The sequence below is a fragment of the Gallus gallus genome, chromosome 34 (genome assembly GCF_016699485.2).
Source record: "Gallus gallus isolate bGalGal1 chromosome 34, bGalGal1.mat.broiler.GRCg7b, whole genome shotgun sequence".
Lineage (NCBI taxonomy): Eukaryota > Metazoa > Chordata > Aves > Galliformes > Phasianidae > Gallus > Gallus gallus.
The window spans coordinates 2,714,830-2,742,317 of record NC_052565.1 but is presented as its reverse complement, the minus strand read 5'-3'; the positions used below and the strand labels follow the sequence as shown (position 1 = coordinate 2,742,317).

At 57.9% G+C, this 27,488-nt stretch overlaps 3 protein-coding genes across 3 annotated transcripts; all 3 read right to left on the bottom strand.

Annotated features, from left to right (window-relative positions):
• Window positions 1-5,518: 5,518 nt before the first annotated feature.
• On the bottom strand, window positions 5,519-8,192 carry LOC112530864 (coiled-coil domain-containing protein 81-like). Its single transcript, XM_040654775.2, has 7 exons — window positions 8,029-8,192; window positions 7,750-7,811; window positions 7,172-7,325; window positions 6,715-6,971; window positions 6,429-6,514; window positions 5,799-5,923; window positions 5,519-5,675 (listed from the first exon to the last, which is right to left on the bottom strand). Exons 1-7 carry the CDS (start codon window positions 8,147-8,149, stop codon window positions 5,563-5,565), a joined length of 918 nt encoding a protein of 305 aa, XP_040510709.1. The 5' UTR covers window positions 8,150-8,192; the 3' UTR covers window positions 5,519-5,562.
• A 5,229-nt stretch (window positions 8,193-13,421) lies between these two features.
• Window positions 13,422-17,510, bottom strand: LOC112530859 (coiled-coil domain-containing protein 81-like). The gene is made up of 8 exons (XM_025145403.3): window positions 17,347-17,510; window positions 17,068-17,129; window positions 16,490-16,643; window positions 16,033-16,289; window positions 15,747-15,832; window positions 15,117-15,241; window positions 14,885-14,993; window positions 13,422-14,688 (listed from the first exon to the last, which is right to left on the bottom strand). Exons 1-8 carry the CDS (start codon window positions 17,465-17,467, stop codon window positions 13,881-13,883), a joined length of 1,722 nt encoding a protein of 573 aa, XP_025001171.2. The 5' UTR covers window positions 17,468-17,510; the 3' UTR covers window positions 13,422-13,880.
• A 5,556-nt stretch (window positions 17,511-23,066) lies between these two features.
• LOC121108057 (serine/arginine repetitive matrix protein 1-like) lies at window positions 23,067-26,532 on the bottom strand. Its single transcript, XM_040654770.2, has 6 exons — window positions 26,138-26,532; window positions 25,681-25,937; window positions 25,393-25,478; window positions 24,762-24,886; window positions 24,530-24,638; window positions 23,067-24,333 (listed from the first exon to the last, which is right to left on the bottom strand). The coding sequence occupies exons 1-6, from the start codon at window positions 26,172-26,174 to the stop codon at window positions 23,526-23,528; spliced, it is 1,422 nt and encodes a 473-aa protein (XP_040510704.1). The 5' UTR covers window positions 26,175-26,532; the 3' UTR covers window positions 23,067-23,525.
• Between the last annotated feature and the right edge of the window lie 956 nt (window positions 26,533-27,488).

Here is a 27,488-nt window from a genome sequence, read left to right as displayed (position 1 = left end):
AATAGGAATGCACACCTGTATGCCTCTCTGGTTGAGGCTTTACGCCCCAGGGCCGATGTTGGCCTCCCGGACTATGGCTTTAGGCCCTGGGCCAGTGCCGGCCTCTCCGGCTGTGGACTTAGGCCCGGAGCTGGTGCTGGCCTCTTGTGCTGTGGCTGTGGCTTTAGGCCCCAAAGCTGGTGCCAGCCTCTTGGGCTGTGGCTTCAGGCCCCAAAGCTGGTGCCAGCCTCTTGGGCTGTGGCTTCACGTCCCAGGACTGGTTCTGCCCTTTTGGGCTGTGGCTTCAGGCCCCAGGGCCGGGGCTGCCCTTCTGGGCTGTGGCTGTGGCTTCAGGCCCTGGGACCAGTGCCGGTCTCTCTGGCTGCGGTGACAGCTTTAGGCCCCAGGGACGGTGCCAGCCTCTCTTGTGCTGTGCCTACAGTTTCAGGCCCTTGGGCCCTTGCTAACTAATTCTGTGAATGTCTTCTTGTTTTTCACTCCTTCTTGGACATGTGCAGAGTACAGTCAAGTCGTTTTGAATATCATTTCCTTTGTGGTGATTGGTCTGGTTTCTCATCTGAAGGCTTCAGACCTGCAATTCCAGGAGCTTCCTCCTTTGCAGTGTGCTATTGATAAGCAGAAGCCTTGCCCCCTTTCTACCAAACTCCTCCCAGGTCCTGCCTATTCCTTGTAAACCACTCCCCAGACTCCGCCTCTGAAGTAAGTGTTCCTCCTGTCTTTAATTTTTGAGCAGGGGACCCCCCCCTGTACCGGTACAGGGGTCCCTCCTGTACAAGGACCATCCTAGGGTCTCTGCCTTCACTCAGGCCACTGCTGACCTTCCTGATTAGAGCTTCAGGCTCTGGGGCCCGTGCCGGTCTCTTGGGCTGAGTGTGTGGCTGTAGGTCCCAGGGCCAGTGCTGGCCTCTCTGGCAGTGGCTTTAGGCGCCAGGGAGTGCGCTGGCCTCTTGGGCTGGGGCTTCAGGCCCCGGGTCCAGCACCAGCCTCTCGGGCTGTGGCTTTAGGCTTTGGGGCCGATGCCAGACTGCCTGGCTGTGACTGTGGTTTCAGCCCCTGGCTGTAGGGCTATCCTGTTTAGACAAGAGGCCCGCAGTAAAAGGAGAACAGACTTAACAAACATCAAAGAAGCCATGGCCTCTACACAAGGTTGGATTGCCTCGCTCTGGGGATAGGTTGGGATGCAACAGGCAGGCATCAAGACACTCCCCTCTCTCCTCCTTCCAGGCTTATCTCTGTGCAAGGACGAGCAGATGTCCAGAAGCAATGATCTAGTATTGAGTGACCAAGTGTGAGAAGTTAATTATTTAGCAATACGTGCTTAGTTAACAACAATTTCTGGTTAGTTGAGTGCCGGGAAGACTGTGAACCTGAAGTCCTCAGCCAATGAGGAACCAGGGGAGAAAGAGATAAGCGTCGAGTAATAGGGCATCAAAGACGTAAGGCTGTTTTCTGTGTGCTCTCCTGCTTGCAGGAGGCCCGCCATTGCAATTGCGAAGAAAATCTGCTTTTTCCGAGATACCGTTCTGATAAATTATTTGGCCCCGCCAACCCTTTTCCTACCGGCCCCGGGGCCAGTACTATTCTCTCTGGCTGTGTTTTTATGCCCCAGGGCTGTTGCCGGCCTCCAGCAATGGAGGGATGCAGCATAGTCCTCTCCATCCTCCTACCCAACTTATCTCTGTCCAAGGATGAGCAGGTGTCCAGGAAGAGAGAGATACCGTTCTCATAAAGTATTTGGATATTTCCAACAATTTGACCTCACTCTTCCCTTCCCCCTACGAAATCCACCAAGATCCCCCCCCAGACACCCTTTCCACCCCATAGAAGTCCCCTTTCCCCCTTCTCAGCTCCCCTACACAATGTCCCCCTCTACCTCCAGACCCCCTTTCCACCCCATGGAAGCCCTGCTCACCCCTTTTCCCCCCCACAACTCCTTCTCTCAGCCCCCACAACCCCTTTCCACCCCCATAGAAGCCCCTCACAGCCCCCCAGCTTCCTCCTGCCAACCCCCTCTCCATCCCCAGACCCCCTTTCCTCCCAGTAGAGACCACATTCATTCCATTTCTCCCCCCTCACAACCCCCGTCCACTCCCAGACCCCCCTTGCTGCCCTACAGAAGCCCCATTCCCCCCTACCCCCCTCTCAACTCCCTACGTTCCCCTCCACAATGCCCCCCACAACCCCAGTTTCCCTTCACATCCACAGAAGCCTCTTTTCCCTCTTTTTCCACCCCACAACTCCTTCTCTCTGCCCCAGACCCTCTTTCCACCCCATAGAAGCCCCCCAGCACCCCCCCAGTTTCTCCCTTTCACCCCTCCCTCCACCTCCAGACCCCTTTTCCACCCCACAGAAGCCCCGCTCACACCTTCCCCCCTAGATTCTCCTCAACCCCCCTTTCCACCCCCAGACTTTCCTTCCACCCCATGGAAGCCCCGCTAACCCTTTTCTGCCCACCACAACCCCCCCTGTCTGGCACGGGAGTCATCCAGAAGGACCTGGAGATGTCCCTGAAGGGTCTTGGGTCCCCGGTATCCTTGCATTCATTCAGAAGGCGCTGGCGATGTCACAGAGAGGACGTGTAGGATCCAAGGGGTCCTCAGCTGGGTTCAAAGGGTCCTGTTGTCTTCTGCAAGGGTCTGGAGATGAGCCAGGGGGGCCCCAGGAGCTCCTGGAGTCCTCCAGAGGTCTCAAATGGGAATTTTGAGGACAACCCCACATAGTGGCACGTCCTCACTCTGCTTTGTCCCCACGGGACCCCCCCCAAAACCTTCTGTTTCTACTAAAATAAATGCCACGTTGATTTGATTGTATTTTTTTTCCCAGCTTCCCTTCAGAAGTGGATGGTTCCCGCCAAACCCCCGTGTAAAGCCCCACCCGGGGGAAACAACTCCCCCCAGGGCCACCGGGTGACACCAGGCCAACCGTCAGCGGTGCCACCACTGGAACAACCTCCTGTCCCTGAAGATTACACTGTCACTCTGTCACTGTAACCATGCAACTTGGCGCCATCCCAACCCCCGTCTACCTTGAGAGCCCCATCAGCGTCCTACAGCTCCCTCCCAAGCTGGGAGGGAGTGTTGATCAGCCGGAGGGGAGAAAGGCACTACAGAGGGACGTGCAAAGGCTGGCTGGCTGGGCCACGGTAAACTGTATGAGTTTCAACAGGGCCAAGTGTTGGGTCCTGCATTTTGGTCACAAGAAGCCCAGGCAACCCTACAGGCTTGGGGAGGAGTGGCTGGAAAGCTGCCTGATGGAAAGTGACCTTGGTGTGCACTTGGACAGTCAGCTGAATACGAGCCAGCAGTGTGCCCAGGTGGCCAAGGCGGCCCATGGCATCCTGGCTTGGATCAGGAATGGTGTGGTGAGCAGCACTGGGGAAGACGTCCTGCCCCTGTACTCAGTGCTGGTGAGGCCTCACCTCGAGTGCTGTGATCAGTTTTGGGCACCTCGGTACAGAAGGGAAACCGAGGTACTGGAGCAGGTCCAAAGAAGGGCTACAAGGCTGATGAAGGGCTTGTGAAGGGCCTGGGGCCCCCAGCATAAGAAAGACGCAGAGCCCTTGGAACGGGTCCAGAGGAGGGCCACTAAGATGACCACAGGGCTTTCTTCTCCTCTGAAGAAAGGCTGGGGGAACTGGGCTTGTTCAGCTTGGAGAAGAGAAGGCTCCAGGGAGACCTCATGGTGGCCTTCCAGTGGTGGAAGGGAGGGTGTAAACAGGAGGGGGAATGACATGGGTTGATAGCGATAGGACAAGGGGGAATGGTTTTAAAATGAGACGGGGGAGGTTTGGGTTAGACATGAGGAGGAAGTTTTTCACTCAGAAGGTGGTGACGCACCGGAACAACTTGCCCAGAGAGGCTGTGGACGCCCCATCCCCGGAGGCATTGAAGGCCAGGCTGGATGTGGCTCTGGGCAGCCTGGTCTAGTGGTTGGCCACCCTGCCCACGGCAGGGAGGTTGGAACCAGATGATCTTAGGGGTCCTTTTCAACCCAGGCCATTCCATGGTTCTGGGATGATTCCATGAAATACAGCCATCATATGCGCCCAGGGCCACGGGGTCTTGGAAGAGTCCCTTCGGCATCTGAAGGCACGGACTCAGGTGTGAATGATCCAAATTGTTTATTGCAGGTTCAAACATCCCCAAGTTCTCTCTTTCCCATTTTCCCACCCCCCTTTCCATGTCAAAAAATCATTTGACACAGTCACCCCTGGTCGACTCCTTAAGCGTGCATGCAGGAGCTTATCCATCGGTGTCACGAGTTGTTCGTAGCCACGTGCTCTTCCTCCACCCGGGGTCGTTATCATGCGGTGATCGTGCTTCTCGCATGACTCTTGTTTTTGTCTCCTGGAGGCGTCCTTTGTTCTCAGCATTCCTTTCTCATGCCGTTTATCTATCTTGTTCCGCAGCTTCTAGCGTGAATGTTCTTTCTTGAATCCAGCCCAGTCCCCACTGTCCCTCTACCTCTGCTTTTCTACAGGGAGCTGGCACCCAGGAATGGTGCAGATGGAGTTTTGCAGGCTCAGGGGCAGCTCTGTCTGTCCCGGGCACCCCATGCCCTGCTCAGCGTGGGTAGGGTGTTGGCGGCCTGCGGCGCGGGGCTTTGGACTTTGGAGGCGGAGTCTTGGGAGACTCTGGTCTGTTGCGTATGGGTGGCAGCAAACCAGATCGGCTGGTGGAGGGCTCCTCAGGCAGGCTGCACTCACGGTGAGACGGTGATGCCGCCGTCTCCTGAGGTTCTGCCTGTGCCGGCCTGTCCTTCGTGGCCATCTGCCTCTGCCTGAGTAGTTTGACAGAGTCACGTGGCAGAAACGGGTAGGGTGTTGGCGGCCTGCGGCGCGGGGCTGTGGTCCTTGGAGGCGGAGTCTTGGGAGACTCTGGTCTGTTGCGTATGGGTGGCAGCAAACCAGATCTGCAGGTGGAGGGCTCCTCAGGCAGGCTGCACTCACGGTGAGACGGTGATGCCGCCATCTCCTGAGGTTCTGCCTGCGCCGGCCTGTCCTTCTTGGCCATCTGCCTCTGCCTGAGTAGTTTGACAGAGTCACGTGGCAGTAACGGTGGCCGGAATGCGTGGCCTTTGGTATCCCTGGACAGGCTGGACTCAGCTCTTAATGAACATCTCCTGTCTTTGATGTGAGATGCCACCTGCCTCCCGGCAACCTGAGGGTGCGAGGCCTTTGCTTTCCACATGGCCGCCGCTCCAGCCTCACGGTCCTCTCCCGCTCCTTGTTCATCTCCGCGGAACCGGACATGTTTTTTTCCCGTTGTTTGGCCCAGGTGTTCTTGGCCTTCGTTTCCTGCCTGGCCCTGCGGCTGCCAGGTCACCGGCTGCTCGCGGGCTTCAGACGTTCTCAGGATCGCGGGCAGCGGACTGAAAACACAGAGCAAGAGGGGTCTGCTTGAGTGGGTGATGGCTTTGGGGCCGCATCCTGCAACCCTGAGCCAGGACCCTTGGCTGCAACACGGCCTTCCCCACAGACAGCTCACCGGCTGCCCCATGGCGCTCCTGAGATCCGGACAGGGGCCAGCCCTGTGAGCTGATCCCAGCCCAGAGCCTCCAGCCTCACCTGGACGAAAAGCTCTCCTGCTGTAAGCTTCTTCTGCTTCTTGAGCTTTGTCCAGCAGTACTTGCAACGCTGAAGCGTCTGATGTACGTTGGCACTTCAGCAAACCTCACTGCAATCGGGAAGGCAGAAGACATTCACCTGAAGCCTTTGGCTCAGTGACAAGGGGCGCTCAGGGATTTCCCGTCACACGGTGGTTGCACGTGCCATGGGAAGGAGCTGGCAGCTGCTTTACCTTTCTTGCCCTGGACAAGAGGTGGCAAAGCCCCTTCTTTCTTTTGCTTCCCCTCACCATGGAGATCTCCGGAGGCCTTGCGGAATATCCTGGGCGGTGGTTTGGGTGCAACCTGCTTCTGAAACCTGTGCAGAAAGAGCAGACACCGGCGTGACGCAGTGCTCCGCCAATCCTTTTTGCTGGCCGTGATGTCTGCTCACAGCACATTTTCCTGCTGCGTTAAGGCCACTACTTTCTGGAGTCCTTAGCAGGGTCCCTTGGGGTAGGGCAAGGGGAAACAGTTTCAAAGGGAAAGAGGGAGGATTGAGATTGGATGTACGGAAGAAGTTTTTGGCAGGAGGGTGTTGAGGCACCGGAACGTCTTGCCCAGAGAGGTGGTGGCTGCCCCGACAGTCGTTTGAGGTCAGGCTGCACCAGGCTCAGAGCAACCTCATCTGGCGGTAGGTGTCCCTGTTCCTTGCAGGATCGTGGGACTAGGTGCCCTTTCAGGGTTGCTTCAGGCTCAAATGATTCTGTGATTCTGTGCCATATCGTCACGGGCAGGACAGCCATGGACACAAGGAACAAGCACTACAGAATGAGAGCTGAGCAGCTGCATCAAGCAGCGGCTGCAGCCACAAACATACTCACATGGGGAAGACGACGAGGCGGCCAGAGTGCGTCAGGGAGGCCACCGGTGCCACCCGGGACACCAGCGTGTCCAGCAGCCAGGGGGCCTGCAGGGGAGGAACAGGGAGGTTGTGGGACATCCTTCTGATGGCTGAGGCCCTCAGGACTGGAGGAGCCCAAGGCAGGGAGAGCTGACACCAGCGCAGCACCTGCACAGCCCAAGCAGCTGGCCAGGTCCTGGTGGGCCATGTGCAGTCAGAGCAAGGGTCACGGGACTGCCCGGGCCATGGAGAAACCTCCAGCTCACCTTGAAAACAACTTTTCTGAATTTCTCCTTCCCGGAGAGCTTCTCAAGGAAGTCGTAATAGTATTTAATTCCAAAGCTCATGCCTTCAAAGAGGAGCACTCCTATGTCTTTCAGGACAAAGGCAACGTTCTCCCCATTCTTGAGGCAGTTGGAGAGGAGGGACACGGTGCTTTGGATGCAGGTCTTCCCTCTCTGCCAGGTCACAGAGGCAGCGGCAGCCACCTCGCTGTATTTCAGGGTCTCCACCTCCCTATGGGCTGAAAAATGTGAGGGACAGAGTTGATCCTGCAGTCGCTTTTCCACAGGCGCTTGCTTGCTTCCCTACAAGTGCTTCTTGCGGCCATCAGCCAGCACGGCCCCCACCTCGGAGGGGGAGGGAGGTCTCCTTCTGAGAAGGGAGGCAGTGGCCTTCTTTGCCCCGTCCGTGAAGCCTGCAAGGGTTCAATCCCGCTCCTACCTGGCAGGGAGTCCTTGTCGGACCCGAGGTGGTGCATGGCTCTGAGGTTCCTGGCCAGCTGAAACACGGGCCACCGCAGAGTCACGGTCCCGTCCGCAGTCCTGATGTCTTTAGAGATGGTGTCGAATGAGCCGAAGGTGGGAATCCAGACCCCCTGCGAGTGGAAGAGAAAGCACGGGCTGCAGGGTTATGGGCCGGCTGGAGGAAGAGCTGGAGGGGGTCCCACGTAGGGACAGAGCTCAGAAGCCCTCTCCCGCTGCTCAGAGGCACCAGCGGGCAGGGCAGCGGGAGAGGCTTTGGGAAGGAGCTGCACAGTCCTCTCCCTCCCCTTGCCCTCCCAAATGCAGCACAGCAGTCAGGGCGGAAGCAGCCTGGTGGAATCCAGAGGCTTCCCGAGGCTGGGCTCGGCCCTGAGCTCGGAGCCCGCCTAGCACAAGCGATGCTGCCTTTGCAGGAAGCCCACGCTATGCACAGCAGAGCAATTTGGGCTGAGCTTCCTGCTTTGTGTGGAGGGGAAGAGTCAGAGGAACTGCAGGCTGAGCTGGACAGGGAGAGGAGGAAGACGACAGCCAACACACCTTCTGCACCAGGAGGTGCTCCTGTACGTAGGCGGCCACCACATCCCAGACGGCAACTCGCTCTGGAGGGCAGAGGAAAAGCGGGTCACACTCTGCATCTGCCGCTTCCCGGCGCTCCTACTGCCTCGGGCCGGGAGGGAGGTGGCAGACGGAAAGTGTCGTTGCAGTCCCCAGCCCCACACGGAGACAGCCCCGAGCTGGTCCCCGTGCTGGGTCTCTCCCGCTCAGCGCCAAGATGGGCTGCAGCAGCGCTCCTGTGGTGGCTGTGGACCCGTGTACCTTCGGTGTTGGTGTCTGTCGCTCTGGAGGCACGCCTCGCTGCGGGGCCGGCCTCGCTCGTCCTGTTCCGCCTTGTGCCAGCGGGTTGCTCCGTGTTGGCGCCAGCCATGCCGGAGCTCATCCCTTCAGATGCGTCTGCTCTCGTCCAGATGCTCCTTCAGGGTGCAGGACCCACCACCGTGCACCGCCTTTATACCCCTCCCGGGTGGCCGTGTCACAAACGTTGCCGTGGCGACGCGGTGACAGCGTGGCCAGTGCTGGCCGTGGCCCATTATGACGCAAGACAGCAGCCTGCTGCCCGCCCTGAGTGGGAGTGCTGGCACCTCTCTGTTTTCTCTCTCTTCTTTTCTTTCCTCTCAGGATTGCGTTCCTCATTTCTCTTTAGTAGCCGTTGCCTAAATTGATCTTCAGGCAGTTGGCGCGGAAATCACAACTGTTCCAAAGTACCCTCTACCCGTAACGGTTATGATTTGTTGTTTCGAAAGTTGCCCGGCTTTGCCTGGAACGAGCCGATTCCTTGTCAGAAAGCTCCATCCATTACCCGGCATTGCTCCTCTGTGTCGCTGTGGTGACTCCATCGCGGCCGCCTAGCCCGGCCATCCTTTGGCTCAAAGGGCACCCTTTGAGCTGGGAACTCCTCCCCAGCCCAGCTTTTCTTGTGAGACAGCTCCTGGCAACCCCCCAGCACCAAACCCAGCTCACCTGCTCGGCCTGCTCAGCCCAAGCTGTGCCCAGCTCGCGCACACGCCACAGTGGTGCTTCGGACAGGCTCTCACAGGGTGATCTGTTCCAAGGAGGGCCCAGAGCTCAGTCCCCGCGTGCAGCACGCCCACCAGAGCACCAGCTCTGCTCACCAGCTGTGGCACAAACGCTCCCACCCCAGCAACACTTGTAACCTTAGTGTGCGCCCGCATCGCTTCTGTGCCTTCATCATAAGCAAAGGAAATGGACGCCTCCCAGATCCAAACTTTAGGAAACCAACACCAGGCTCACCCAATGGGGTTAACCAAAGTAAAATAACAGGGAAGCGAGGATGACTCTTGTGCAGCCCAATAAAAACCAGTAATGACCAATACGGCCTCATCGTGGTCAATGGAGTCCCAGAGGAACTAGTAGGATCCAGGCGTGCACACCAGTATGGGCCAGGAAAGACCAGGATGGACTCATAGTGGTCAGTAGACACCCATCGGAAGCCGTAGGAGCGCAAACCACTATTGACCCATATAAAGTAGTAAGGACCAGCACGGCCTTGTAGTGCTCAATGGAGTCCCATAGGAATCAGTAGAAACCAATAGGAATGCACACCTGTATGCCTCTCTGGTTGAGGCTTTACGCCCCAGGGCCGATGTTGGCCTCCCGGACTATGGCTTTAGGCCCTGGGCCAGTGCCGGCCTCTCCGGCTGTGGACTTAGGCCCGGAGCTGGTGCTGGCCTCTTGTGCTGTGGCTGTGGCTTTAGGCCCCAAAGCTGGTGCCAGCCTCTTGGGCTGTGGCTTCAGGCCCCAAAGCTGGTGCCAGCCTCTTGGGCTGTGGCTTCACGTCCCAGGACTGGTTCTGCCCTTTTGGGCTGTGGCTTCAGGCCCCAGGGCCGGGGCTGCCCTTCTGGGCTGTGGCTGTGGCTTCAGGCCCTGGGACCAGTGCCGGTCTCTCTGGCTGCGGTGACAGCTTTAGGCCCCAGGGACGGTGCCAGCCTCTCTTGTGCTGTGCCTACAGTTTCAGGCCCTTGGGCCCTTGCTAACTAATTCTGTGAATGTCTTCTTGTTTTTCACTCCTTCTTGGACATGTGCAGAGTACAGTCAAGTCGTTTTGAATATCATTTCCTTTGTGGTGATTGGTCTGGTTTCTCATCTGAAGGCTTCAGACCTGCAATTCCAGGAGCTTCCTCCTTTGCAGTGTGCTATTGATAAGCAGAAGCCTTGCCCCCTTTCTACCAAACTCCTCCCAGGTCCTGCCTATTCCTTGTAAACCACTCCCCAGACTCCGCCTCTGAAGTAAGTGTTCCTCCTGTCTTTAATTTTTGAGCAGGGGACCCCCCCCTGTACCGGTACAGGGGTCCCTCCTGTACAAGGACCATCCTAGGGTCTCTGCCTTCACTCAGGCCACTGCTGACCTTCCTGATTAGAGCTTCAGGCTCTGGGGCCCGTGCCGGTCTCTTGGGCTGAGTGTGTGGCTGTAGGTCCCAGGGCCAGTGCTGGCCTCTCTGGCAGTGGCTTTAGGCGCCAGGGAGTGCGCTGGCCTCTTGGGCTGGGGCTTCAGGCCCCGGGTCCAGCACCAGCCTCTCGGGCTGTGGCTTTAGGCTTTGGGGCCGATGCCAGACTGCCTGGCTGTGACTGTGGTTTCAGCCCCTGGCTGTAGGGCTATCCTGTTTAGACAAGAGGCCCGCAGTAAAAGGAGAACAGACTTAACAAACATCAAAGAAGCCATGGCCTCTACACAAGGTTGGATTGCCTCGCTCTGGGGATAGGTTGGGATGCAACAGGCAGGCATCAAGACACTCCCCTCTCTCCTCCTTCCAGGCTTATCTCTGTGCAAGGACGAGCAGATGTCCAGAAGCAATGATCTAGTATTGAGTGACCAAGTGTGAGAAGTTAATTATTTAGCAATACGTGCTTAGTTAACAACAATTTCTGGTTAGTTGAGTGCCGGGAAGACTGTGAACCTGAAGTCCTCAGCCAATGAGGAACCAGGGGAGAAAGAGATAAGCGTCGAGTAATAGGGCATCAAAGACGTAAGGCTGTTTTCTGTGTGCTCTCCTGCTTGCAGGAGGCCCGCCATTGCAATTGCGAAGAAAATCTGCTTTTTCCGAGATACCGTTCTGATAAATTATTTGGCCCCGCCAACCCTTTTCCTACCGGCCCCGGGGCCAGTACTATTCTCTCTGGCTGTGTTTTTATGCCCCAGGGCTGTTGCCGGCCTCCAGCAATGGAGGGATGCAGCATAGTCCTCTCCATCCTCCTACCCAACTTATCTCTGTCCAAGGATGAGCAGGTGTCCAGGAAGAGAGAGATACCGTTCTCATAAAGTATTTGGATATTTCCAACAATTTGACCTCACTCTTCCCTTCCCCCTACGAAATCCACCAAGATCCCCCCCCAGACACCCTTTCCACCCCATAGAAGTCCCCTTTCCCCCTTCTCAGCTCCCCTACACAATGTCCCCCTCTACCTCCAGACCCCCTTTCCACCCCATGGAAGCCCTGCTCACCCCTTTTCCCCCCCACAACTCCTTCTCTCAGCCCCCACAACCCCTTTCCACCCCCATAGAAGCCCCTCACAGCCCCCCAGCTTCCTCCTGCCAACCCCCTCTCCATCCCCAGACCCCCTTTCCTCCCAGTAGAGACCACATTCATTCCATTTCTCCCCCCTCACAACCCCCGTCCACTCCCAGACCCCCCTTGCTGCCCTACAGAAGCCCCATTCCCCCCTACCCCCCTCTCAACTCCCTACGTTCCCCTCCACAATGCCCCCCACAACCCCAGTTTCCCTTCACATCCACAGAAGCCTCTTTTCCCTCTTTTTCCACCCCACAACTCCTTCTCTCTGCCCCAGACCCTCTTTCCACCCCATAGAAGCCCCCCAGCACCCCCCCAGTTTCTCCCTTTCACCCCTCCCTCCACCTCCAGACCCCTTTTCCACCCCACAGAAGCCCCGCTCACACCTTCCCCCCTAGATTCTCCTCAACCCCCCTTTCCACCCCCAGACTTTCCTTCCACCCCATGGAAGCCCCGCTAACCCTTTTCTGCCCACCACAACCCCCCCTGTCTGGCACGGGAGTCATCCAGAAGGACCTGGAGATGTCCCTGAAGGGTCTTGGGTCCCCGGTATCCTTGCATTCATTCAGAAGGCGCTGGCGATGTCACAGAGAGGACGTGTAGGATCCAAGGGGTCCTCAGCTGGGTTCAAAGGGTCCTGTTGTCTTCTGCAAGGGTCTGGAGATGAGCCAGGGGGGCCCCAGGAGCTCCTGGAGTCCTCCAGAGGTCTCAAATGGGAATTTTGAGGACAACCCCACATAGTGGCACGTCCTCACTCTGCTTTGTCCCCACGGGACCCCCCCCAAAACCTTCTGTTTCTACTAAAATAAATGCCACGTTGATTTGATTGTATTTTTTTTCCCAGCTTCCCTTCAGAAGTGGATGGTTCCCGCCAAACCCCCGTGTAAAGCCCCACCCGGGGGAAACAACTCCCCCCAGGGCCACCGGGTGACACCAGGCCAACCGTCAGCGGTGCCACCACTGGAACAACCTCCTGTCCCTGAAGATTACACTGTCACTCTGTCACTGTAACCATGCAACTTGGCGCCATCCCAACCCCCGTCTACCTTGAGAGCCCCATCAGCGTCCTACAGCTCCCTCCCAAGCTGGGAGGGAGTGTTGATCAGCCGGAGGGGAGAAAGGCACTACAGAGGGACGTGCAAAGGCTGGCTGGCTGGGCCACGGTAAACTGTATGAGTTTCAACAGGGCCAAGTGTTGGGTCCTGCATTTTGGTCACAAGAAGCCCAGGCAACCCTACAGGCTTGGGGAGGAGTGGCTGGAAAGCTGCCTGATGGAAAGTGACCTTGGTGTGCACTTGGACAGTCAGCTGAATACGAGCCAGCAGTGTGCCCAGGTGGCCAAGGCGGCCCATGGCATCCTGGCTTGGATCAGGAATGGTGTGGTGAGCAGCACTGGGGAAGACGTCCTGCCCCTGTACTCAGTGCTGGTGAGGCCTCACCTCGAGTGCTGTGATCAGTTTTGGGCACCTCGGTACAGAAGGGAAACCGAGGTACTGGAGCAGGTCCAAAGAAGGGCTACAAGGCTGATGAAGGGCTTGTGAAGGGCCTGGGGCCCCCAGCATAAGAAAGACGCAGAGCCCTTGGAACGGGTCCAGAGGAGGGCCACTAAGATGACCACAGGGCTTTCTTCTCCTCTGAAGAAAGGCTGGGGGAACTGGGCTTGTTCAGCTTGGAGAAGAGAAGGCTCCAGGGAGACCTCATGGTGGCCTTCCAGTGGTGGAAGGGAGGGTGTAAACAGGAGGGGGAATGACATGGGTTGATAGCGATAGGACAAGGGGGAATGGTTTTAAAATGAGACGGGGGAGGTTTGGGTTAGACATGAGGAGGAAGTTTTTCACTCAGAAGGTGGTGACGCACCGGAACAACTTGCCCAGAGAGGCTGTGGACGCCCCATCCCCGGAGGCATTGAAGGCCAGGCTGGATGTGGCTCTGGGCAGCCTGGTCTAGTGGTTGGCCACCCTGCCCACGGCAGGGAGGTTGGAACCAGATGATCTTAGGGGTCCTTTTCAACCCAGGCCATTCCATGGTTCTGGGATGATTCCATGAAATACAGCCATCATATGCGCCCAGGGCCACGGGGTCTTGGAAGAGTCCCTTCGGCATCTGAAGGCACGGACTCAGGTGTGAATGATCCAAATTGTTTATTGCAGGTTCAAACATCCCCAAGTTCTCTCTTTCCCATTTTCCCACCCCCCTTTCCATGTCAAAAAATCATTTGACACAGTCACCCCTGGTCGACTCCTTAAGCGTGCATGCAGGAGCTTATCCATCGGTGTCACGAGTTGTTCGTAGCCACGTGCTCTTCCTCCACCCGGGGTCGTTATCATGCGGTGATCGTGCTTCTCGCATGACTCTTGTTTTTGTCTCCTGGAGGCGTCCTTTGTTCTCAGCATTCCTTTCTCATGCCGTTTATCTATCTTGTTCCGCAGCTTCTAGCGTGAATGTTCTTTCTTGAATCCAGCCCAGTCCCCACTGTCCCTCTACCTCTGCTTTTCTACAGGGAGCTGGCACCCAGGAATGGTGCAGATGGAGTTTTGCAGGCTCAGGGGCAGCTCTGTCTGTCCCGGGCACCCCATGCCCTGCTCAGCGTGGGTAGGGTGTTGGCGGCCTGCGGCGCGGGGCTTTGGACTTTGGAGGCGGAGTCTTGGGAGACTCTGGTCTGTTGCGTATGGGTGGCAGCAAACCAGATCGGCTGGTGGAGGGCTCCTCAGGCAGGCTGCACTCACGGTGAGACGGTGATGCCGCCGTCTCCTGAGGTTCTGCCTGTGCCGGCCTGTCCTTCGTGGCCATCTGCCTCTGCCTGAGTAGTTTGACAGAGTCACGTGGCAGAAACGGGTAGGGTGTTGGCGGCCTGCGGCGTGGGGCTGTGGTCCTTGGAGGCGGACTCCTGGGAGACTCTGGTCTGTTGCGTGTGGGTGGCAGCAAACCAGATCTGCAGGTGGAGGGCTCCTCAGGCAGGCTGCACTCACGGTGAGACGGTGATGCCGCCGTCTCCTGAGGTTCTGCCTGCGCCGGCCTGTCCTTCTTGGCCATCTGCCTCTGCCTGAGTAGTTTCACAGAGTCACGATGCAGTAACGGCGGCCGGGATGCGTGGCCTTTGGTATCCCTGGACAGGCTGGACTCAGCTCTTAATGAACATCTCCTGTCTTTGATGCGAGATGCCACCTGCCTCCCGGCAACCTGAGAGTGCGAGGCCTTTGCTTTCCACATGGCCGCCGCTCCAGCCTCACGGTCCTCTCCCGCTCCTTGTTCATCTCCGCGGAACCGGACATGTTTTTTTCCCGTTGTTTGGCCCAGGTGTTCTTGGCCTTCGTTTCCTGCCTGGCCCTGCGGCTGCCAGGTCACCGGCTGCTCGCGGGCTTCAGACGTTCTCAGGATCGCTGGCAGCGGACTGAAAAGACAGAGCAAGAGGGGTCTGCTTGAGTGGGTGATGGCTTTGGGGCCGCATCCTGCAACCCTGAGCCAGGACCCTTGGCTGCAACACGGCCTTCCCCACAGACAGCTCACCGGCTGCCCCGTGGCGCTCCTGAGATCCGGACAGGGGCCAGCCCTGTGAGCTGATCCCAGCCCAGAGCCTCCAGCCTCACCTGGACGAAAAGCTCTCCTGCTGTAAGCTTCTTCTGCTTCTTGAGCTTTGTCCAGCAGTACTTGCAACGCTGAAGCGTCTGATGTACGTTGGCACTTCAGCAAACCTCACTGCAATCGGGAAGGCAGAAGACATTCACCTGAAGCCTTTGGCTCAGTGACAAGGGGCGCTCAGGGATTTCCCGTCACACGGTGGTTGCACGTGCCATGGGAAGGAGCTGGCAGCTGCTTTACCTTTCTTGCCCTGGACAAGAGGTGGCAAAGCCCCTTCTTTCTTTTGCTTCCCCTCACCATGGAGATCTCCGGAGGCCTTGCGGAATATCCTGGGCGGTGGTTTGGGTGCAACCTGCTTCTGAAACCTGTGCAGAAAGAGCAGACACCGGCGTGATGCAGTGCTCCGCCAATCCTTTTTGCTGGCTGTGATGTCTGCTCACAGCACATTTTCCTGCTGCGTTAAGGCCACTACTTTCTGGAGTCCTTAGCAGGGTCCCTTGGGGTAGGGCAAGGGGAAACAGTTTCAAAGGGAAAGAGGGAGGATTTAGATTGGATGTACGGAAGAAGTTTTTGGCAGGAGGGTGTTGAGGCACCGGAACGTCTTGCCCCGAGAGGTGGTGGCTGCCCCGACGGTCGTTTGAGGTCAGGCTGCACCAGGCTCAGAGCAACCTCATCTGGCGGTAGGTGTCCCTGTTCCTTGCAGGATCGTGGGACTAGGTGCCCTTTCAGGGTTGCTTCAGGCTCAAATGATTCTGTGATTCTGTGCCATATCGTCACGGGCAGGACAGCCATGGACACAAGGAACAAGCACTACAGAATGAGAGCTGAGCAGCTGCATCAAGCAGCGGCTGCAGCCACAAACATACTCACATGGGGAAGACGACGAGGCGGCCAGAGTGCGTCAGGGAGGCCACCGGTGCCACCCGGGACACCAGCGTGTCCAGCAGCCAGGGGGCCTGCAGGGGAGGAACAGGGAGGTTGTGGGACATCCTTCTGATGGCTGAGGCCCTCAGGACTGGAGGAGCCCAAGGCAGGGGGAGCTGACACCACCGCAGCCCCTGCACAGCCCAAGCAGCTGGCCAGGTCCTGGTGGGCCATGTGCAGTCAGAGCAAGGGTCACGGGACTGTCCGGGCCATGGAGAAACCTCCAGCTCACCTTGAAAACAACTTTTCTGAATTTCTCCTTCCCGGAGAGCTTCTCAAGGAAGTCGTAATAGTATTTAATTCCAAAGCTCATGCCTTCAAAGAGGAGCACTCCTATGTCTTTCAGGACAAAGGCAACGTTCTCCCCATTCTTGAGGCAGTTGGAGAGGAGGGACACGGTGCTTTGGATGCAGGTCTTCCCTCTCTGCCAGGTCACAGAGGCAGCGGCAGCCACCTCGCTGTATTTCAGGGTCTCCACCTCCCTATGGGCTGAAAAATGCGAGGGACAGAGTTGATCCTGCAGTCGCTTTTCCACAGGCGCTTGCTTGCTTCCCTACAAGTGCTTCTTGCGGCCATCAGCCAGCACGGCCCCCACCTCGGAGAGGGAGGGAGGTCTCCTTCTGAGAAGGGAGGCGGTGGCCTTCTTTGCCCCGTCCGTGAAGCCTGCAAGGGTTCAATCCCGCTCCTACCTGGCAGGGAGTCCTTGTCGGACCCGAGGTGGTGCATGGCTCTGAGGTTCCTGGCCAGCTGAAACACGGGCCACCGCAGAGTCACGGTCCCGTCCGCAGTCCTGATGTCTTTAGAGATGGTGTCAAATGAGCCGAAGGTGGGAATCCAGACCCCCTGCGAGTGGAAGAGAAAGCACGGGCTGCAGGGTTATGGGCCGGCTGGAGGAAGAGCTGGAGGGGGTCCCACGTAGGGACAGAGCTCAGAAGCCCTCTCCCGCTGCTCAGAGGCACCAGCGGGCAGGGCAGCGGGAGAGGCTTTGGGAAGGAGCTGCACAGTCCTCTCCCTCCCCTTGCCCTCCCAAATGCAGCACAGCAGTCAGGGCGGAAGCAGCCTGGTGGAATCCAGAGGCTTCCCGAGGCTGGGCTCGGCCCTGAGCTCGGAGCCCGCCTAGCACAAGCGATGCTGCCTTTGCAGGAAGCCCACGCTATGCACAGCAGAGCAATTTGGGCTGAGCTTCCTGCTTTGTGTGGAGGGGAAGAGTCAGAGGAACTGCAGGCTGAGCTGGACAGGGAGAGGAGGAAGACGACAGCCAACACACCTTCTGCACCAGGAGGTGCTCCTGTACGTAGGCGGCCACCGCATCCCAGACGGCAACTCGCTCTGGAGGGCAGAGGAAAAGCAGGTCACACTCTGCATCTGCCGCTTCCCGGCGCTCCTACTGCCTCGGGCCGGGAGGGAGGTGGCAGACGGAAAGTGTCGTTGCAGTCCCCAGCCCCACACGGAGACAGCCCCGAGCTGGTCCCCGTGCTGGGTCTCTCCCGCTCAGCGCCAAGATGGGCTGCAGCAGCGCTCCTGTGGTGGCTGTGGACCCGTGTACCTTCGGTGTTGGTGTCTGTCGCTCTGGAGGCACGCCTCGCTGCGGGGCCGGCCTCGCTCGTCCTGTTCCGCCTTGTGCCAGCGGGTTGCTCCGTGTTGGCGCCAGCCATGCCGGAGCTCATCCCTTCAGATGCGTCTGCTCTCGTCCAGATGCTCCTTCAGGGTGCAGGACCCACCACCGTGCACCGCCTTTATACCCCTCCCGGGTGGCCGTGTCACAAACGTTGCCGTGGCGACGCGGTGACAGCGTGGCCAGTGCTGGCCGTGGCCCATTATGACGCAGGACAGCGGCCTGCTGCCCGCCCCGAGTGGGAGTGCTGGCACCTCTCTGTTTTCTCTCTCTTCTTTTCTTTCCTCTCAGGATTGCGTTCCTCATTTCTCTTTAGTAGCCGTTGCCTAAATTGATCTTCAGGCAGTTGGCGCGGAAATCACAACTGTTCCAAAGTACCCTCTACCCGTAACGGTTATGATTTGTTGTTTCGAAAGTTGCCCGGCTTTGCCTGGAACGAGCCGATTCCTTGTCAGAAAGCTCCATCCATTACCCGGCATTGCTCCTCTGTGTCGCTGTGGTGACTCCATCGCGGCCGCCTAGCCCGGCCATCCGTGGGGCAGTGAGGCTCAAGTTGCGCTCTGTGAAGTCTGCGCTCTCCTTCCTTTTCAATGTCTGACATGAAGGCGGGGGCCCGGCAGCGGATTTCCAGGGGAGGAATGACAATTTATCATCCTCATCGAAAAGTGGGATGGAATCTCAACAAGAACCCCCGTCCCCTGGAAACAGCCAGTCAGAAGGGCACCCTTTGAGCTGGGAACTCCTCCCCAGCCCAGCTTTTCTTGTGAGACAGCTCCTGGCAACCCCCCAGCACCAAACCCAGCTCACCTGCTCGGCCTGCTCAGCCCAAGCTGTGCCCAGCTCGCGCACACGCCACAGTGGTGCTTCGGACAGGCTCTCACAGGGTGATCTGTTCCAAGGAGGGCCCAGAGCTCAGTCCCCGCGTGCAGCACGCCCACCAGAGCACCAGCTCTGCTCACCAGCTGTGGCACAAACGCTCCCACCCCTGCAACACTTGTGACCTTAGTGTGCGCCCGCATCGCTTCCGTGCCTTCATCATAAGCAAAGGAAATGGACGCCTCCCAGATCCAAACTTTAGGAAACCAACACCAGGCTCACCCAATGGGGTTAACCAAAGTAAAATAACAGGGAAGCGAGGATGACTCTTGTGCAGCCCAATAAAAACCAGTAATGACCAATACGGCCTCATATTGTCAATGGAGTCCCAGAGGAACTAGTAGGATCCAGGCGTGCACACCAGTATGGGCCAGGAAAGACCAGGATGGACTCATAGTGGTCAGTAGACACCCATCGGAAGCCGTAGGAGCGCAAACCACTATTGACCCATAAAAAGCAGTAAGGACCAGCACGGCCTCGTAGTGCTCAATGGAGTCCCATAGGAATCAGTAGAAACCAATAGGAATGCACACCTGTATGCCTATCTGGTTGAGGTTTTACGCCCCAGGGCCGATGTTGGCCTCCCGGACTATGGCTTTAGGCCCTGGGCCAGTGCCGGCCTCTCCGGCTGTGGACTTAGGCCCGGAGCTGGTGCTGGCCTCTTGTGCTGTGGCTGTGGCTTTAGGCCCCAAAGCTGGTGCCAGCCTCTTGGGCTGTGGCTTCACGTCCCAGGACTGGTTCTGCCCTTTTGGGCTGTGGCTTCAGGCCCCAGGGCCGGGGCTGCCCTTCTGGGCTGTGGCTGTGGCTTCAGGCCCTGGGACCAGTGCCGGTCTCTCTGGCTGCGGTGACAGCTTTAGGCCCCAGGGACGGTGCCAGCCTCTCTTGTGCTGTGCCTACAGTTTTAGGCCCTTGGGCCTGACCTGTGGAACAGCACCTAGCCTCACAAGAGTCAGAATGTAAGGTAGTTTATTGAAGGTGTATAGACCGGCGCACGGGGGGCTCACACTGCTCCCGTTGCGCAACCAGTGGCTCTCAAGCAGCCATACTATATGCACACTCATAATTCCACGAAGCAAGTAATGCTAACTCATTCATGAGAGTGGGTCATCCTATGCTAACTAATTCCGTGAATGTCTTCTTGTTTTTCACTCCTTCTTGGACATGCTCAGTGTACAGTCAAGTCGTTTTGAATATCATTTCCTTTGTGGTGATTGGTCTGGTTTCTCATCTGAAGGCTTCAGACCTGCAATTCCAGGAGCTTCCTCCTTTGCAGAGTGCTATTGATAAGCAGAAGCCTTGCCCCCTTTCTACCAAACTCCTCCCAGGTCCTGCCTATTCCTTGTAAACCACTCCCCAGACTCCGCCTCTGAAGTAAGTGTTCCTCCTGTCTTTAATTTCCGAGCAGGGGACCCCCCCCTGTACCGGTACAGGGGTCCCTCCTGTACAAGGACCATCCTAGGGTCTCTGCCTTCACTCAGGCCACTGCTGACCTTCCTGATTAGAGCTTCAGGCTCTGGGGCCCGTGCCGGTCTCTTGGGCTGAGTGTGTGGCTGTAGGTCCCAGGGCCGGTGCTGGCCTCTCTGGCAGTGGCTTTAGGCGCCAGGGAGCGCGCAGGCCTCTTGGGCTGGGGCTTCAGGCCCCGGGTCCAGCACCAGCCTCTCGGGCTGTGGCTTTAGGCTTTGGGGCCGATGCCAGACTGCCTGGCTGTGACTGTGGTTTCAGCCCCTGGCTGTAGGGCTATCCTGTTTAGACAAGAGGCCCGCAGTAAAAGGAGAACAGACTTAACAAACATCAAAGAAGCCATGGCCTCTACACAAGGTTGGATTGCCTCGCTCTGGGGATAGGTTGGGATGCAACAGGCAGGCATCAAGATACTCCCCTCTCTCCTCCTTCCAGGCTTATCTCTGTGCAAGGACGAGCAGATGTCCAGAAGCAATGATCTAGTATTGAGTGACCAAGTGTGAGAAGTTAATTAATTAGCAATACGTGCTTAGTTAACAACAATTTCTGGTTAGTTGAGTGCCGGGAAGACTGTGAACCTGAAGTCCTCAGCCAATGAGGAACCAGGGGAGAAAGAGATAAGCGTCGAGTAATAGGGCATCAAAGACGTAAGGCTGTTTTCTGTGTGCTCTCCTGCTTGCAGGAGGCCCGCCATTGCAATTGCGAAGAAAATCTGCTTTTTCCGAGATACCGTTCTGATAAATTATTTGGCCCCGCCAACCCTTTTCCTACCGGCCCCGGGGCCAGTACTATTCTCTCTGGCTGTGTTTTTATGCCCCAGGGCTGTTGCCGGCCTCCAGCAATGGAGGGATGCAGCATAGTCCTCTCCATCCTCCTACCCAACTTATCTCTGTCCAAGGATGAGCAGGTGTCCAGGAAGAGAGAGATACCGTTCTCATAAAGTATTTGGATATTTCCAACAATTTGACCTCACTCTTCCCTTCCCCCTACGAAATCCACCAAGATCCCCCCCCAGACACCCTTTCCACCCCATAGAAGTCCCCTTTCCCCCTTCTCAGCTCCCCTACACAATGTCCCCCTCTACCTCCAGACCCCCTTTCCACCCCATGGAAGCCCTGCTCACCCCTTTTCCCCCCCACAACTCCTTCTCTCAGCCCCCACAACCCCTTTCCACCCCCATAGAAGCCCCTCACAGCCCCCCAGCTTCCTCCTGCCAACCCCCTCTCCATCCCCAGACCCCCTTTCCTCCCAGTAGAGACCACATTCATCCCATTTCTCCCCCCTCACAACCCCCGTCCACTCCCAGACCCCCCTTGCTGCCCTACAGAAGCCCCATTCCCCCCTACCCCCCTCTCAACTCCCTACGTTCCCCTCCACAATGCCCCCCACAACCCCAGTTTCCCTTCACATCCACATAAGCCTCTTTTCCCTCTTTTTCCACCCCACAACTCCTTCTCTCTGCCCCAGACCCTCTTTCCACCCCATAGAAGCCCCCCAGCACCCCCCCAGTTTCTCCCTTTCACCCCTCCCTCCACCTCCAGACCCCTTTTCCACCCCACAGAAGCCCCGCTCACACCTTCCCCCCTAGATTCTCCTCAACCCCCCTTTCCACCCCCAGACTTTCCTTCCACCCCATGGAAGCCCCGCTAACCCTTTTCTGCCCCCCACAACCCCCCCTGTCTGGCACGGGAGTCATCCAGAAGGACCTGGAGATGTCCCTGAAGGGTCTTGGGTCCCCGGTATCCTTGCATTCATTCAGAAGGCGCTGGCGATGTCACAGAGAGGACGTGTAGGATCCAAGGGGTCCTCAGCTGGGTTCAAAGGGTCCTGTTGTCTTCTGCAAGGGTCTGGAGATGAGCCAGGGGGGCCCCAGGAGCTCCTGGAGTCCTCCAGAGGTCTCAAATGGGAATTTTGAGGACAACCCCACATAGTGGCACGTCCTCACTCTGCTTTGTCCCCACGGGACCACCCCCAAAACCTTCTGTTTCTACTAAAATAAACGCCACGTTGATTTCATTGTATTTTTTTTCCCAGCTTCCCTTCAGAAGTGGATGGTTCCCGCCAAACCCCCGTGTAAAGCCCCACCCGGGGGAAACAAGTCCCCCCAGGGCCACCGGGTGACACCAGGCCAACCGTCAGCGGTGCCACCACTGGAACAACCTCCTGTCCCTGAAGATTACACTGTCACTCTGTCACTGTAACCATGCAACTTGGCGCCATCCCAACCCCCGTCTACCTTGAGAGCCCCATCAGCGTCCTACAGCTCCCTCCCAAGCTGGGAGGGAGTGTTGATCAGCCGGAGGGGAGAAAGGCACTACAGAGGGACGTGCAAAGGCTGGCTGGCTGGGCCACGGTAAACTGTATGAGTTTCAACAGGGCCAAGTGTTGGGTCCTGCATTTTGGTCACAAGAAGCCCAGGCAACCCTACAGGCTTGGGGAGGAGTGGCTGGAAAGCTGCCTGATGGAAAGTGACCTTGGTGTGCACTTGGACAGTCAGCTGAATACGAGCCAGCAGTGTGCCCAGGTGGCCAAGGCGGCCCATGGCATCCTGGCTTGGATCAGGAATGGTGTGGTGAGCAGCACTGGGGAAGACGTCCTGCCCCTGTACTCAGTGCTGGTGAGGCCTCACCTCGAGTGCTGTGATCAGTTTTGGGCACCTCGGTACAGAAGGGAAACCGAGGTACTGGAGCAGGTCCAAAGAAGGGCTACAAGGCTGATGAAGGGCTTGTGAAGGGCCTGGGGCCCCCAGCATAAGAAAGACGCAGAGCCCTTGGAACGGGTCCAGAGGAGGGCCACTAAGATGACCACAGGGCTTTCTTCTCCTCTGAAGAAAGGCTGGGGGAACTGGGCTTGTTCAGCTTGGAGAAGAGAAGGCTCCAGGGAGACCTCATGGTGGCCTTCCAGTGGTGGAAGGGAGGGTGTAAACAGGAGGGGGAATGACATGGGTTGATAGCGATAGGACAAGGGGGAATGGTTTTAAAATGAGACGGGGGAGGTTTGGGTTAGACATGAGGAGGAAGTTTTTCACTCAGAAGGTGGTGACGCACCGGAACAACTTGCCCAGAGAGGCTGTGGACGCCCCATCCCCGGAGGCATTGAAGGCCAGGCTGGATGTGGCTCTGGGCAGCCTGGTCTAGTGGTTGGCCACCCTGCCCACGGCAGGGAGGTTGGAACCAGATGATCTTAGGGGTCCTTTTCAACCCAGGCCATTCCATGGTTCTGGGATGATTCCATGAAATACAGCCATCATATGCGCCCAGGGCCACGGGGTCTTGGAAGAGTCCCTTCGGCATCTGAAGGCACGGACTCAGGTGTGAATGATCCAAATTGTTTATTGCAGGTTCAAACATCCCCAAGTTCTCTCTTTCCCATTTTCCCACCCCCCTTTCCATGTCAAAAAATCATTTGACACAGTCACCCCTGGTCGACTCCTTAAGCGTGCATGCAGGAGCTTATCCATCGGTGTCACGAGTTGTTCGTAGCCACGTGCTCTTCCTCCACCCGGGGTCGTTATCATGCGGTGATCGTGCTTCTCGCATGACTCTTGTTTTTGTCTCCTGGAGGCGTCCTTTGTTCTCAGCATTCCTTTCTCATGCCGTTTATCTATCTTGTTCCGCAGCTTCTAGCGTGAATGTTCTTTCTTGAATCCAGCCCAGTCCCCACTGTCCCTCTACCTCTGCTTTTCTACAGGGAGCTGGCACCCAGGAATGGTGCAGATGGAGTTTTGCAGGCTCAGGGGCAGCTCTGTCTGTCCCGGGCACCCCATGCCCTGCTCAGCGTGGGTAGGGTGTTGGCGGCCTGCGGCGCGGGGCTTTGGACTTTGGAGGCGGAGTCTTGGGAGACTCTGGTCTGTTGCGTATGGGTGGCAGCAAACCAGATCGGCTGGTGGAGGGCTCCTCAGGCAGGCTGCACTCACGGTGAGACGGTGATGCCGCCGTCTCCTGAGGTTCTGCCTGTGCCGGCCTGTCCTTCGTGGCCATCTGCCTCTGCCTGAGTAGTTTGACAGAGTCACGTGGCAGAAACGGGTAGGGTGTTGGCGGCCTGCGGCGTGGGGCTGTGGTCCTTGGAGGCGGACTCCTGGGAGACTCTGGTCTGTTGCGTGTGGGTGGCAGCAAACCAGATCTGCAGGTGGAGGGCTCCTCAGGCAGGCTGCACTCACGGTGAGACGGTGATGCCGCCGTCTCCTGAGGTTCTGCCTGCGCCGGCCTGTCCTTCTTGGCCATCTGCCTCTGCCTGAGTAGTTTCACAGAGTCACGATGCAGTAACGGCGGCCGGGATGCGTGGCCTTTGGTATCCCTGGACAGGCTGGACTCAGCTCTTAATGAACATCTCCTGTCTTTGATGTGAGATGCCACCTGCCTCCCGGCAACCTGAGGGTGCGAGGCCTTTGCTTTCCACATGGCCGCCGCTCCAGCCTCACGGTCCTCTCCCGCTCCTTGTTCATCTCCGCGGAACCGGACATGTTTTTTTCCCGTTGTTTGGCCCAGGTGTTCTTGGCCTTCGTTTCCTGCCTGGCCCTGCGGCTGCCAGGTCACCGGCTGCTCGCGGGCTTCAGACGTTCTCAGGATCGCTGGCAGCGGACTGAAAAGACAGAGCAAGAGGGGTCTGCTTGAGTGGGTGATGGCTTTGGGGCCGCATCCTGCAACCCTGAGCCAGGACCCTTGGCTGCAACACGGCCTTCCCCACAGACAGCTCACCGGCTGCCCCGTGGCGCTCCTGAGATCCGGACAGGGGCCAGCCCTGTGAGCTGATCCCAGCCCAGAGCCTCCAGCCTCACCTGGACGAAAAGCTCTCCTGCTGTAAGCTTCTTCTGCTTCTTGAGCTTTGTCCAGCAGTACTTGCAACGCTGAAGCGTCTGATGTACGTTGGCACTTCAGCAAACCTCACTGCAATCGGGAAGGCAGAAGACATTCACCTGAAGCCTTTGGCTCAGTGACAAGGGGCGCTCAGGGATTTCCCGTCACACGGTGGTTGCACGTGCCATGGGAAGGAGCTGGCAGCTGCTTTACCTTTCTTGCCCTGGACAAGAGGTGGCAAAGCCCCTTCTTTCTTTTGCTTCCCCTCACCATGGAGATCTCCGGAGGCCTTGCGGAATATCCTGGGCGGTGGTTTGGGTGCAACCTGCTTCTGAAACCTGTGCAGAAAGAGCAGACACCGGCGTGATGCAGTGCTCCGCCAATCCTTTTTGCTGGCCTGTGATGTCTGCTCACAGCACATTTTCCTGCTGCGTTAAGGCCACTACTTTCTGGAGTCCTTAGCAGGGTCCCTTGGGGTAGGGCAAGGGGAAACAGTTTCAAAGGGAAAGAGGGAGGATTTAGATTGGATGTACGGAAGAAGTTTTTGGCAGGAGGGTGGTGAGGCACCGGAACGTCTTGCCCAGAGAGGTGGTGGCTGCCCCGACGGTCGTTTGAGGTCAGGCTGCACCAGGCTCAGAGCAACCTCATCTGGCGGTAGGTGTCCCTGTTCCTTGCAGGATCGTGGGACTAGGTGCCCTTTCAGGGTTGCTTCAGGCTCAAATGATTCTGTGATTCTGTGCCATATCGTCACGGGCAGGACAGCCATGGACACAAGGAACAAGCACTGCAGAATGAGAGCTGAGCAGCTGCATCAAGCAGCGGCTGCAGCCACAAACATACTCACATGGGGAAGACGACGAGGCGGCCAGAGTGCGTCAGGGAGGCCACCGGTGCCACCCGGGACACCAGCGTGTCCAGCAGCCAGGGGGCCTGCAGGGGAGGAACAGGGAGGTTGTGGGACATCCTTCTGATGGCTGAGGCCCTCAGGACTGGAGGAGCCCAAGGCAGGGAGAGCTGACACCAGCAGCAGCACCTGCACAGCCCAAGCAGCTGGCCAGGTCCTGGTGGGCCATGTGCAGTCAGAGCAAGGGTCACGGGACTGCCCAGGGCCATGGAGAAACCTCCAGCTCACCTTGAAAACAACTTTTCTGAATTTCTCCTTCCCGGAGAGCTTCTCAAGGAAGTCGTAATAGTATTTAATTCCAAAGCTCATGCCTTCAAAGAGGAGCACTCCTATGTCTTTCAGGACAAAGGCAACGTTCTCCCCATTCTTGAGGCAGTTGGAGAGGAGGGACACGGTGCTTTGGATGCAGGTCTTCCCTCTCTGCCAGGTCACAGAGGCAGCGGCAGCCACCTCGCTGTATTTCAGGGTCTCCACCTCCCTATGGGCTGAAAAATGCGAGGGACAGAGTTGATCCTGCAGTCGCTTTTCCACAGGCGCTTGCTTGCTTCCCTACAAGTGCTTCTTGCGGCCATCAGCCAGCACGGCCCCCACCTCGGAGAGGGAGGGAGGTCTCCTTCTGAGAAGGGAGGCGGTGGCCTTCTTTGCCCCGTCCGTGAAGCCTGCAAGGGTTCAATCCCGCTCCTACCTGGCAGGGAGTCCTTGTCGGACCCGAGGTGGTGCATGGCTCTGAGGTTCCTGGCCAGCTGAAACACGGGCCACCGCAGAGTCACGGTCCCGTCCGCAGTCCTGATGTCTTTAGAGATGGTGTCAAATGAGCCGAAGGTGGGAATCCAGACCCCCTGCGAGTGGAAGAGAAAGCACGGGCTGCAGGGTTATGGGCCGGCTGGAGGAAGAGCTGGAGGGGGTCCCACGTAGGGACAGAGCTCAGAAGCCCTCTCCCACTGCTCAGAGGCACCAGCGGGCAGGGCAGCGGGAGAGGCTTTGGGAAGGAGCTGCACAGTCCTCTCCCTCCCCTTGCCCTCCCAAATGCAGCACAGCAGTCAGGGCGGAAGCAGCCTGGTGGAATCCAGAGGCTTCCCGAGGCCTGGGCTCGGCCCTGAGCTCGGAGCCCGCCTAGCACAAGCGATGCTGCCTTTGCAGGAAGCCCACGCTATGCACAGCAGAGCAATTTGGGCTGAGCTTCCTGCTTTGTGTGGAGGGGAAGAGTCAGAGGAACTGCAGGCTGAGCTGGACAGGGAGAGGAGGAAGACGACAGCCAACACACCTTCTGCACCAGGAGGTGCTCCTGTACATAGGCGGCCACCGCATCCCAGACGGCAACTCGCTCTGGAGGGCAGAGGAAAAGCGGGTCACACTCTGCATCTGCCGCTTCCCGGCGCTCCTACTGCCTCGGGCCGGGAGGGAGGTGGCAGACGGAAAGTGTCGTTGCAGTCCCCAGCCCCACACGGAGACAGCCCCGAGCTGGTCCCCGTGCTGGGTCTCTCCCGCTCAGCGCCAAGATGGGCTGCAGCAGCGCTCCTGTGGTGGCTGTGGACCCATGTACCTTCGGTGTTGGTGTCTGTCGCTCTGGAGGCACGCCTCGCTGCGGGGCCGGCCTCGCTCGTCCTGTTCCGCCTTGTGCCAGCGGGTTGCTCCGTGTTGGCGCCAGCCATGCCGGAGCTCATCCCTTCAGATGCGTCTGCTCTCGTCCAGATGCTCCTTCAGGGTGCAGGACCCACCACCGTGCACCGCCTTTATACCCCTCCCGGGTGGCCGTGTCACAAACGTTGCCGTGGCGACGCGGTGACAGCGTGGCCAGTGCTGGCCGTGGCCCATTATGACGCAAGACAGCAGCCTGCTGCCCGCCCCGAGTGGGAGTGCTGGCACCTCTCTGTTTTCTCTCTCTTCTTTTCTTTCCTCTCAGGATTGAGTTCCTCATTTCTCTTTAGTAGCCGTTGCCTAAATTGATCTTCAGGCAGTTGGCGCGGAAATCACAACTGTTCCAAAGTACCCTCTACCCGTAACGGTTATGATTTGTTGTTTCGAAAGTTGCCCGG

Excerpts from the sequence above, each read along its gene's own strand:
- LOC112530864 (XM_040654775.2), bottom strand. The coding sequence starts at position 8,149 with ATGAGCTCCGGCATGGCTGGCGCCAACACGGAGCAACCCGCTGGCACA. Across the intron at positions 5,924-6,428 it reads CGCCTCGTCGTCTTCCCCAT|GTTTCAGAAGCAGGTTGCAC; the intron begins GTGAGTATGTTT and ends CTTTCTGCACAG. Across the intron at positions 5,676-5,798 it reads TCTTGTCCAGGGCAAGAAAG|TGAGGTTTGCTGAAGTGCCA; the intron begins GTAAAGCAGCTG and ends TCCCGATTGCAG.
- LOC112530859 (XM_025145403.3), bottom strand. The coding sequence starts at position 17,467 with ATGAGCTCCGGCATGGCTGGCGCCAACACGGAGCAACCCGCTGGCACA. Across the intron at positions 16,644-17,067 it reads AGCACCTCCTGGTGCAGAAG|GGGGTCTGGATTCCCACCTT; the intron begins GTGTGTTGGCTG and ends TTCCACTCGCAG. Across the intron at positions 14,994-15,116 it reads TCTTGTCCAGGGCAAGAAAG|TGAGGTTTGCTGAAGTGCCA; the intron begins GTAAAGCAGCTG and ends TCCCGATTGCAG.
- LOC121108057 (XM_040654770.2), bottom strand. The coding sequence starts at position 26,174 with ATGCACCACCTCGGGTCCGACAAGGACTCCCTGCCAG. Across the intron at positions 25,938-26,137 it reads CGACAAGGACTCCCTGCCAG|CCCATAGGGAGGTGGAGACC; the intron begins GTAGGAGCGGGA and ends CGCATTTTTCAG. Across the intron at positions 24,639-24,761 it reads TCTTGTCCAGGGCAAGAAAG|TGAGGTTTGCTGAAGTGCCA; the intron begins GTAAAGCAGCTG and ends TCCCGATTGCAG.